The 12,208-nt window shown below is 32.7% G+C and overlaps 1 protein-coding gene across 1 annotated transcript in view; it reads left to right on the top strand.

Annotated features, from left to right (window-relative positions):
• Nucleotides 1-6,871, top strand: part of LOC140436227 (uncharacterized) — a 29,424-nt gene extending 22,553 nt beyond the window's left edge. Inside the window, exon 4 of the mRNA XM_072524927.1 lies at nucleotides 6,757-6,871. Coding sequence (XP_072381028.1) covers nucleotides 6,757-6,871 — 115 coding nt within the window. The remainder of the gene's footprint in view (nucleotides 1-6,756) is intronic.
• Nucleotides 6,872-12,208: the final 5,337 nt, after the last annotated feature.

Below are 12,208 nucleotides of genomic sequence, written 5' to 3'. Positions count from 1 at the left end.
GTAAATTATTATTTCTTAATGCCTTTCTCAACTTTAAATGCAATGTTCTTACATAGTTTTGAAGTCAACAAACTATGTTCCTTTATTTGATGATATATTGAATTAAAAATATTATGTTAGTCAAAAAACTAAACGCATCAGAGTTAAAATTTAACAAATATGAAGGGTATGTAAAAAGGAGGGTATATATAATTAATTCAACAAAGAAAAGTAGAAGGAAAACGAGGACTAGGAAGGCGAAGAATTTCCTGGCTGAAAAATCTACGTACGTGGTTCAACACAACAACCACACATCTTTTCAGAGCAGCAGTTTGCAAAATACAGATTGTCATGACGGTGGCCAACATCTGAAACGTATAAGCACTACGAGAAGAAGAAGATGTACTCTTAAAATAAACAGGATGGACGGGATTCGATGAATGGTACGTGAAATCAGAAGCTCTATCATCAATACTTTTAGTATTGACCCATAGCAAGATTTCATTTCCATCTTCTTCATCTTCATTTAACAAGGTTATTAGAAAATTATGACAATTGATATTTTTAGAGTCAAATTTTTAATTTATAATGTAAAAATAAAGTTTATCTGAAACTATAGGGTGCAACTGTAGTGTGGATCTAAAATTCAATCTAACCATCAAAATAAACATCTTCGACTAATTACAAAAATATATCGCTTGTTATTAAGTATTAACTATACCACGACCTACTAATAAGATGGATCTACTAAGTTGTTTACTATGTCACAATAATATATAAAAAAAGCTTACTATTTCATACAACCATCTTCTTCTTCTACTTCTTATTCCTTAGCTTTTCTTTTTTCAGGGGTTGCTGTTACTTAACCCTTCGTCGCCACTCATTTCTGTCCATCCAGTCTTTTTCACCCAAACCTTTTTCTCTCAAGTCCTCTGCCACACAGCCCTTTCATCTTCTCTTCGCTTTTTCTCTACCTTTTCTTCCATCAATTTCTAACAGCTCTATCCTTCGTCCCACATAGCTTTTATGTCTAAGTCTGGCATGACCAAACTATTGCAGTCTTTGTTCTTAAATCTTTTTTAAAACTGTAGTCACCCCGGCTCTTTCCCTAATCAAGTTGTTACTGATCCTGTCCCTTCTAGTCTTACCCAACATTCACCGTAACATTTTGATTTTAGCTACCAACATATTCTTTTCCTGGATCTTCCTTATAGGCTACACTTTAGCGCCGTACACCAACGCAGGTCTTACCACACTCTTGTATATCTTTTCTTTTAGCCCTTCTCCGATTTTACGATCGCACATATACTCCGTTTTCGACCTGATAACCTTAAGTCCTCCACCTTTAATAGCCCTTCTCCAACACTCCAACTTCTTCTCCAATATTTCTTTGTTCTCCTATACTAACACCATATCATCAGCAAAGATCATTGACTTTTAAATTGTTTTGTATGAAATGTCTCTCCATGCTTTCACAATCCAAATTAAGGCGTTAACAATCGTTATGGACTTCTCCAGTTTAGCCCTTAATAAAGAAAATTCTATAGATGATTCATCTAATGAACATTCTTCCCATCAAAAACTTTCTGTACAGGGTTTTAAAGTTTTTAATCATTCCTTGGTCCAACGGTTGACAATGTGCTGTATGCAGTGTGCATGTGCAGTGTGTAGTATTAGGTGGCAAAATTATTACTTATATGTTGTTAGATAACGGAATATCCGGATGGGATGTTGCGTTGTCTAGGAATAAGAAAATTTTTCTTTTTTGACGTTGCATTTTTCTGTCAAATTTGTGCAGCCAATCTGTTATGATATCTCCATTTGATCCAGGCCTTCTTGTTGTAGTACCAGTCGACTTGAAGTTTATCAACAAGAAAATTTTTAAAACATCGAGGATTTTTATTTTTACCAATCACCAAAGGTTTTTCTTTTTCCCCATTTAAATTTGCACACAATAATACGGTCAGCCTTTCCTTAACAGATTAACCCCATGTGTACTTTTCATTACGAAATGTAAAAGTTTTACTTGGTAAGGCTCGATAATACAGACAGTCTCGTCAGTGTTATAAATATCTTCAGGTAAATAGCCATTTATTAAATTTGGCAGTTTCTTTGCCACTCTGAAACGTCGTCAAGGTAAAAATTTGCAGCTTCTCCAGAAATTGTTCTAAATTTAATGTTATGTCTTAAGCAAAACTTGTTAAGCTGGCCATTGGAATTTTTAAAATTCAAATTGAGTTCTTTCGCCGCCTATAAAGCTCTTTTTTTTTATTATCGATCCAGGTAATGGAATGTTCTTACTTCTCATTTTACAAAACCAATCGTACACTATAGTATCTATGGCAATACCTTCAGTTTTAATCCTCTTTTTTTGTTAAACATTTCCACTTTCACTATACCACTTTGTTAAATCGGCCTTTTCCTTTAAAATGACACTAACTTGAGTTCTTCCTATATAAAACATTTTGGCAAAAACTCGAACACTACAATTATTTTTTCCAGATGATTATATCACCGATATTTTTTCTTCCAAACTTAAAAACTTTATTTTAGTTGAAGACATTGTTACTCTTAGATCAGAATATGGCAACTAAATTAGAAATGTATACAAAGGATGAATAAATTCTAAAATGGGTTTTTCCAAACCTAAAGTACCTAGTTGCATGACCATAAGTACCTACTTATATAATTAACTATAATAAGTTATGTACATATTTGGATTTCCCGAGCCCCAATTTTAATCTTTTAATCGCCTTTACCTGACTGTCCGTGGTTGGCAGGTAAAATTACAATAATTTCTTAGAAAAACTAAAGGCAAATTTTGTCCGGAGTCGTTCTGAAGAGTGTCCGTTGTTCGGAGGTGTCTTCCTATTTACTCACGTTCGGTGACTTAACTTGGAAATATCAGGTATGAAGCTATTTGAACCATGAATGAACAACTAATTTTGTTTTGAGAACCTATTATATACATTTTTTTTAATGTACCAGTATATGCAAAATACAAAAGAAAATACAAAAATATAAAAATGCATGCGCATATGCACTTTTGCATATTTTCCTGACTCCTGGCTCATGATTATTGTTCCCCTTTAAATCAAAAAGTATGCAACTTAGGTTTATTTTAACTATCCATGATACGTGGTAGGAATTCTTTTGTTGTACGTTTCTAAAAAATGATTCTGTCAAGCAGGGAAATCTTAGAATTCCTAGTGTTGATTCTGTCAAAATTTTCCCAAGCAGTGATTCGACTATATAGTAGCATTTAAATAAATATGACCATTATCTCGATTTTCTATAAAATAAAATAAGAAGAATAAAATGTACAGACATTTTTTAATTTGATTAAGTTTTATTGTTTAGAAAATATATTGGTGAGTGGTACTGTATATCTAACTTATAAGATATGAGTACGACGACATTAATTTGATCGAAGAATACGAAATAAAATCAAGCAATTCAATTATTATTATTATTAAATCTATTTTAAATACTTTAATGTTAAACATACAAAGGTGTTGCAATTAATAAATCTTAACACTCTTAGCATAGATACATTTAAATAATCAAACAACAGAACAATTCAACAAAAAGATATCACAATATGTGACGTTTTCTAATATGAATATTAATTATTATAATATATTAATATTAATTAATAAAGGGTGTTTTTTAGAGGTATATAAATGTAAGTTGGTAGCACTTTTTAATTGTCGGACATTTTGACAGCTGTCAAGACATTTATGTTAAATTGGGTTTGGCATTTCACCATAGATAAAATTACACCTAGATTGGTAACAGGGATAGCCAAGGTCTAATCACTTTCGGATTTCGCTCCCATTCGTTTGGTGGCGCTGCTAGACTCGTTCCTGCGCGGAGGGAGTGTGCTGTGGACGCTGTGGTCAATTCAAAGTTGAGTTTAGACAAATACGGCGCCATATTTGTATTTGTTTTATTTTTTATATAAGTAGTGCAAAAAGGTACAATTTTAGACGATTTTTTATTATGGCATCAAACAGATTATATGGAATACCAATGGAAAAACGAAGAAATGAACAAAGAAGAAGATGTTGTGTTCCAGATTGAATGGATACTACTAGCAAGCATTACCGTTTTCCAAGTCCTCGAAATTATATGGATATGTTTGATAAATGAGTGAGTGCTGTTAAGAGCCCTAAATTGTAAATTTATGCGACTGAAATTGTAGTAAAATGCCTTTTGCAGAATTAGGCTTTTATTCACATAAAACTTGACATAAGAATGACAAAACAATTATTTAAATACTAACCAGTTGTTGTCACAACGTTAAGAAAACTAAATTATATTACACTTGGCTTGTATTAATATTTCTTGTAACACATATAACATTTCTTGTAACATCTTTATAAATAAAGGTTTTGTTCTATATTTTATTCTTTAATTTTTTTAATCACTTTGACATTTTAATGTAATGTAAAATAAATATAGTCTCAACTCAACAAGAAAACCCAAAAGGTATACGAAAAATATTTATTATCGTATATGATAAGGATTTTTCTTGTTATTTTAGGATTATATCGATTTTCCTTTACTTTAAAATGAGTTTACAATCCTAGGCAATATTACTAAACTTTTGAATTTAGCGCCATGTATATATAGTTGCGCTCCCGATCACTAGGTGATGCGCCAATCATTGTTTTATTCGTTAACAAGGAAGTTTCAATGCTAGGTGGTAGTGTGCTATGCATTTCACCATGAATAGACTTGACGCCTGAACAACGCTTCCCAATTGTATCCCAACGAAATATGTATCGCGCACTACGTCCATTTTATGGTCAACATAATAGTCCATCAGAGCAAGTAATTCGGTTAACCATGGAACGTTTGTGCACCATGTTTACTCTAACTGATAATATGCATCCAAAGACACGTCGTACAGTGCGTACAAAAGAAGTTGTTGCTGCTGTAGAGCGTAGCATACAGGAAGACCCGAATCAGTCTATCTGCCATCCAACAGCAGTTGAAAACGTCCATCCACTTTATGAAAGATTTTGCAGAAGTATCTTTCTTTACGTGCTTACAAAACCCAACTTACGCAAGAATTGAAGGTACATCATCACCTAGCAAGGTGTAGAGTCCTAGATTCGGTGATTGCGTCCAAAACGATTGCTTTATGGTCTGGTGGAATCACTGGACCGTACTTCTTCAAAAACGATAATGGTCAGAATTGATTTATTGAAGGAAATGTTTGGTAACCGCATAGTTTCACGTATCGGACCGTAAATTGGCCTCCAAGATCGTCGGATTTAACACTGCTAGACTATTTTATGTGGGGATATGTAAAGGTGCTAGTCTACGACTATAAGTATGGAACGGTTAACCACTTGGAGGACGACATTCGCCGCGTTGTTGTCGATATACGGAGACAAATATTGGAAAAAGTTATCGAAAATTGCACCTCCAGATTAGACTTCGTCAGAGCCAGGCATGGCGGTCATATGCCAGAAAATATATATGTAAATTATAATACCAAGAGATTATCTTCTAAATAAAGTCAATTTTATGTAAATTTCTAAAAATCATTTTTGTTTTATTCCACTTCTATACCTCTAAAAAAACACCCTTTACTTATTATTAAAAGTTTGTTTGCGGTGATAATAATTGTCTATTATCATATAGTATAATTGTCATATAATGTTATTAGATAAAACAAGACGATATTATAGGGTAAACATTATTTTCCCTCAGCTTTAAGATAAAAGTAGAACTGATAATTGATCAGAGTGATGACCAGATCTCGTTTATTATTAAACATTCTACAAAACAAGCACTATATTAACCTTAATATTTGATTTGTTTTAAAAATTATAGATTAAAAACATACAAATTAATCCCATAGGGGACAATCTGATAAATATCAAATCTGTTTACCCTATCTATCTAAAAATAGTAGTAGGGGAGAGCGGGGCAAGTTAAGACAAATTTCGTATTTTAATTTTTACAATTTTAGTTTAGATTTTTTTCGTATAAAAACGTTGCGATATGATTTTTCATATGTTGCAAATTTTTCTAAGGTATTAACTTTTTGATTAAATTGATACTTATCTTAAAACTGACATTTTTTGTATAATGGTACAAAGTGTATCAATGTTACCCACATGAGGGCAAGTTGATATTAGCTGGGGGAAGTATAAATTAAAAAAAATGGATTTAAGTTAGAAATTAATCACTCAATAGAATATTAATTTATTTAACAAAAATAAGTACAAAACTGAAAAGTAAAAATCACACACAACCTCACAAATTGTGAGGTTTTTGTTTAATACTTTTGAACCGGTAATTTCAAAGTCAGAGGTACAATGAGTACAAGTGTACATTTTAATGACACATACTCTATCCAGTGTTGACCAGGTTTGGATTTTGAGTACGGCTCAAAACATATAAGACACAAGGTATCATGCCATAACTTCTATGTCGCTGACAGCCAAGACCACCGTTTGCCCTCTATCCGCTGACGTAGCTTTCCGTACTTGACGTATTCATTTTTCTGCTACAATTTTATTTTACCTGTGTACTGTTTGCACTTTACCTGTTATTACCATTTTACCTGTTATTTCAACTACATTCTATATATCCTTGTTTTCAAATCTGTATATTTCTAAAACGGATTTTAAATCATCAAAAAATAGAGCAATATTGGTTTTATTAAAGCTGGTTGCATGCTAAGGCCCTTAGTTTCAGGCTCTCTGGTTGATAGTCGATCGTGTATTCTCATAAATAATGTGAAGTAGTCATTTTTAGCCATTTTATGGTTAACCCTATGCATGACTTAAAAGAAATGACCAAAAAAAGAGATCTTTGGAGGAGATCAATATACGACATCACGATGACCACTACACTTCCTCCGGAGAGTTAAGATTGAAGAGGGATGGTTAACCCATGTTTCAGGTAGGTATAGCAATAACATTCTCATTAGCCATAGCAAGTTCATAAGCTAATATTTTAATGTTTTGTGGAGTAAGTCCATAATCAATTTTCGATGAATGTATTATGTACTCTTCAAGTTCAGACTCTAGGCGATCTGAGAAAATCTATTTTGGTTTAGTACATCCCATTGTAATCTTTCGGCCGTCGAATTCGTCGTTTTTTCTAATAAATCTAAGCAAAATCATTTTGTCGATCTCGAAGGCTATCGCTGCGTCCCGCAGAGACATCGTTTGGGCTTTGACGGCTTCATAGGCTTTCTCTAAGTTCTCAATTGGGATTCTTCCTCGATTCATCTTCCTAGTATAGTCCTGCACCATATTTCTGTATGAAAAGAACAAGATATTGGACCGTATTAATGGATCCCGGCTCCTTGTACCATCTTGCCCCTATTGAATATTTTGCTCTTAAATCAAACTAAACCCTAAACCAAAAAGGCTGGTTTTCAATTCTAGAAGATATCTTCTTGTTGTTATATTCAGTCAAACACAATACTCAAAAATTATGTTGCACTAAGAAAACAAACATTCAATTATAAAATCGCCTAGAGTGTTTCATTATCAATCAATAAACAGAAGCTTCTACTCAGTCATTTTCTTTCGGCATGCGCGTCGGCCCGCTGTATCAACTTGCCCGCGTATCAACTTACCCTGCTTCACCCAACACATTTTGAAATAAAGTGCTTAACAATTGATAAGGAACGAGGTAATATTTTATACCAGAAATATTCAAAGTTGCAAAAATTTAATATAATTAGAATATTATTATTATCCAGACTTTGTTATTAATTTTAAACGAAATAAAATAAATTTTGTTACCATCCGTTTTTTCTTTTTTTTTTTTTCGTCAGACGTTTTTTATCGTCAGCAAAAAGTTGTATATTTTCATTTGATATTACCACATGTTGGTCTCAGTTGTTTTAAAGAGTGGAGTATTTTTATTAATTAGTTTTAAACTATGCCTCAAAGACCTTTAGATATTGTCCAAATGCAACAGATCGTGAGGTAGATCGCTGTCGATGATCGATATATGCAAATTATTGTTAGACGAAACCCAGCATATACTGCTTCTGGCAGTACATTGCCAGAAGTACAGAACATTGCGGGATGCCACTTTCAGAATAATGTCAAACCAAATCGGTAGAAGCAGGTTGCACATGAGTGGCTTAAGAGCAAGAAGACGTTATCTTATCCAGTACTAACCAGGAACATCGCCGATTGAGAAGACTGTGGGTTAAAGAACACTGCAACTGGACAATTGGACGAATGGATAATCTTTTTATTTACAGATGAGTCTAGATTTCGTATAAGCAATTAAAAACAATTAAAACATATAAACAAACTAGAAGAGAGGTATAATGGACATTATAGGGTGCCTACAACTGCTTTTGGGGGAGGATGTATGTGCGTTTGTTTGGGGTGGTATTTGTTTTTATGGCCGCACCGACTTAGGGGATCTGGCAAATGCTACGATGAAAGCTCAGAGATGTAGATATATGATTGCAGAACCAATGATTGTACCATTTGCGGGTGCAATCGGAGAAAGTTTTGTCTTTATTGACAACAATGCCCGTCCCCACCGTGCAAGAATTGTGAACGAAAGATTACAGCATCACTGTTTTGACAGAATGGAGTCGCCAACCCGGTCACCAGATATGAACTGCATGAAATATATTTGGGGCACCATAAGACAACTAAATGTGTTAGATAATCCTGTGAATACGCGTCAACAGTTAAGTGAAGCTGTGAAGCCATATACACAACTTTGGATCAACGGTTTTTGAATGCATTTATTAAGAGTATGCCTAATAGAGTAAAAAGTTTAATTCGTACACGAGGAGGTCCAACAAAATATTAGACTATTTTTATTTAAGTTTTGTAGGCCAATTATCTGGTTATTTTGGATTTTGTAGAATACAATTTTATATTACTTTATTTAAATAAATGTTTTTTCTTGTTCTCTTGTTAAAATATTTTAGTTTTGTTTTTGATTATTTATATTTCAAAAAAAAAATTATATTTATTTACTGTAACCAACGAAAAAAATACTACGACGTTAAGAAACTTTTAAAATATTTGAAATAATAATTATGATCCTTATCAATTGTTGAGCAGTGTATTTCACTTGGGATATTGACAGCAAAGCTGGTGACGTTAATTCGTTACTAAATTTTGTGAACATATAGACAGTAGTGTAAAATATTTCAATATTACTAATGTATCAGTTTTCCTTCAATACGGTATCAAATCTATGAGATTTTTTAAATAAATTTTCCATTCCCATTTTTAAAAGAGTTTTTTTCGAAAACTATATTTTATAAAAATCGACGCTACTGGACATTTCCCTTAATATTTAGTGGTGGAGCTTGAGGGTGGTTTTGGGGGGAGCGGGGCGGCAGCTGGCAGCCCTTGTTTGCTTGATATATGCTTTACTTTTTAGATTTATGTGTTTATAATATTAGAGATGGCCTCGTTTTAATGTTTCTGGGTAAAACACGTGGATGGATTTTTTTATGTTTTGTGTGGATGTGGAGTATTGCGTATTGGAGGATTTGTATAGGAAGGGTAGGAGGGCAGGAATTGCCAAGGGGCTCGAAGGTTTCTGGCTTTATTTTTTATTTTTACGAGAACTAAATTTTGTTTTATATGGAAGACGTACAGTCATATTAATGACACGAGTTGGGGATATTACATTATAAACTTGATATGTGACAAAAATGAGGGATCACTCTTTATCTGTCCAAGAGTCATATATTGTTCTTTTCTATTTGCACATAGAAATTGATAGTATATAATAGCTTAATCAAATAACGATTCCTAGTATCAGCTAAAGTTTCTCTATAATAAACAATTCTTTATAATACATATTATTACTGTTAAGCTATATTATTATACTTTATATTTTATATATATATATATATATATATATATATATATATATATATATATATATATATATATATATATATATATATATATATATATGAAAGTAAAAGATTGCACTTCATTTCAATCGGAACTCCACCATTGCTCTACACATGTTTCGAGTTATTCAACTCATTATCAGGAGCACTTGTGGAAGTTCAACTGAAATGAAATGCAGTCTAGTATTTGGTTATTATAACCAACATTTACTATCAGAGAGAGGTCTCTAGACTTCTTGTTACTTCATATGTATGTATATATATATATATATATATATATATATATATATATATACATGTTCGGAGTTCGGAAAGATTTCCGCGGTTAGTACAAGCTCTAAGTTTAATATATATATATATATATATATATATATATAATAACGGATTTATTACGGCTGTCTCCGCTTCGCCCCCAACCATCTTTTTATGTCATATGTCTTTTTCATTATACCAAATTTATATATATATATATATATATATATATATATATATATATATATATATATATATATATATATATATATATATATATATATATATATATATAAATATATACATAGCGAATTATAAGCAAAATATAAGCATATTATGAGAAGAGTTCTTCAAAGATGGGAAAAAGGCATCTCAATAATTTGCCGAAAAAAAACAACCTACAAAGGGCAACACGGCCCTTCTTGCAGATAGTCATGAAGAGTTAATTTGATCTCATACAACTAGTTAAAAATAAAAGTCAAATATTTGGTCTGCAGTTAAATACATCAAAGACAAATATCATTAAAGTGGATAGACTACATAACAATCATCCACACATAACCAGACTTTCACAAGGAGAAAAAAAGAATGGATGAATGACGAGACACTCAGTATGATGAAACAACGGAGACAATTTAAAAACAAAGACAAGACAGAGAGATCAATCACAAGATCAGGAAGATGATAATGCAGGCAAAAGAAAAATACTTTGAAGAGAAATTCAAAGAGATCGAAGACCTTCAAAATAAATATGATCTGTTTAACCTACACAAGAAAGTTAAAGGACTGGCATAACTAAGAAAACAAAATCCCACTGGTACAGTTCTGGATATACACGGGACTACTATAACACACACGGAGAAAGTACAAAGATGAGCAGAATATATCGACGAACTGTTTCATGATGAAAGAGGATATCTGGAGGACATAGAACTTACGTTAGAAGAAATAGGTCCATATATTACAAAAGAAGAAATATTACACGCATTAAAAACAATGAAGAGTGAGAAAAGCCCTGGACCTGACATGCTTCCTATAGAAATCCTAAAAATTCTAGATAAGCAGCAAATTGATGTTTTAGTGACACTCTTGAACCAAATTTATAGTTCAGGCGTATTACCCAAAGAGTGGTTGACGTCGAGTTTTATTTGTATCTCCAAAAAGAAAAACGCAAGAGAATGCAGCGATTATCGCACCATTAGCTTGATGTCTCATGTGCTAACGTTACTATTAAAAGTCATCCTTAACCGAATATATCACAAACTCGACATAGACGTTAATGATACACAATTTGGTTTTCACAAAGTCCTAGGAACGCGTGAAGCTCTTTTTTCACTTAATATACTGATATAAAGATGCCTGGACCTCAATCAAGATATATACGCATGTTTTATGGACTATAATAAAGCATTCGATAAAGTACGACATAAACAATTAATGAATGTCCTTAAATCAATGAATATTGACTACAAAGACCTCAGGATCATATGAAATTTATACTATAAACAGCGAGCAAAAGTACGTGTTAAGGAACAGCTGTCAGAAGAAATTGAAATTAGATGTGTGTGAGACAGGGATGCGTATTGTCGCCAATTCTTTTTAATGCCTACTCCGATGAGATCATGAAAAACGTTCTTGAGGATGAAACAGCTGGAATAAAGGTAAATGGAGTTCCCATTAACAACATTAGATATGCGGACGACACTGTGATCTTAGCCAAAAATATTGAAGATCTTTAGAGACTGGTGACCAGAATAGCGTGGTATGGAAAAGAGTATGGTCTAACAATGAATGTCAAGAAGACGAAATTTATGAGAATATCAAAAACTCAAAGAAATAACGAGAATCTTCTAATAAACGGAACCAACGTCGAACAACTGAACAAATATGCATATCTGGGGACAATGATTAACTTTACAAATGTTTACATTCAGGAGATCAAGGTCAGAATAGAAAAGGCTGGAGCAAATTTCAACAAAATGAGAAGTGTGTTATGTATAAGGGATTTAGAATTGAAACTAAGAGCTAGGTTGGCGAGGTGCTATGTTTTTTCGACTTTATTTTATGGAATGGAATCTTGGACCTTGGACCGAA

This window comes from Diabrotica undecimpunctata, chromosome 1 (genome assembly GCF_040954645.1).
Source record: "Diabrotica undecimpunctata isolate CICGRU chromosome 1, icDiaUnde3, whole genome shotgun sequence".
In the NCBI taxonomy this organism is placed as follows: domain Eukaryota; kingdom Metazoa; phylum Arthropoda; class Insecta; order Coleoptera; family Chrysomelidae; genus Diabrotica; species Diabrotica undecimpunctata.
Note: the sequence above shows the minus strand (reverse complement) of the source record. Positions and strands in the feature narration are given on the sequence as shown.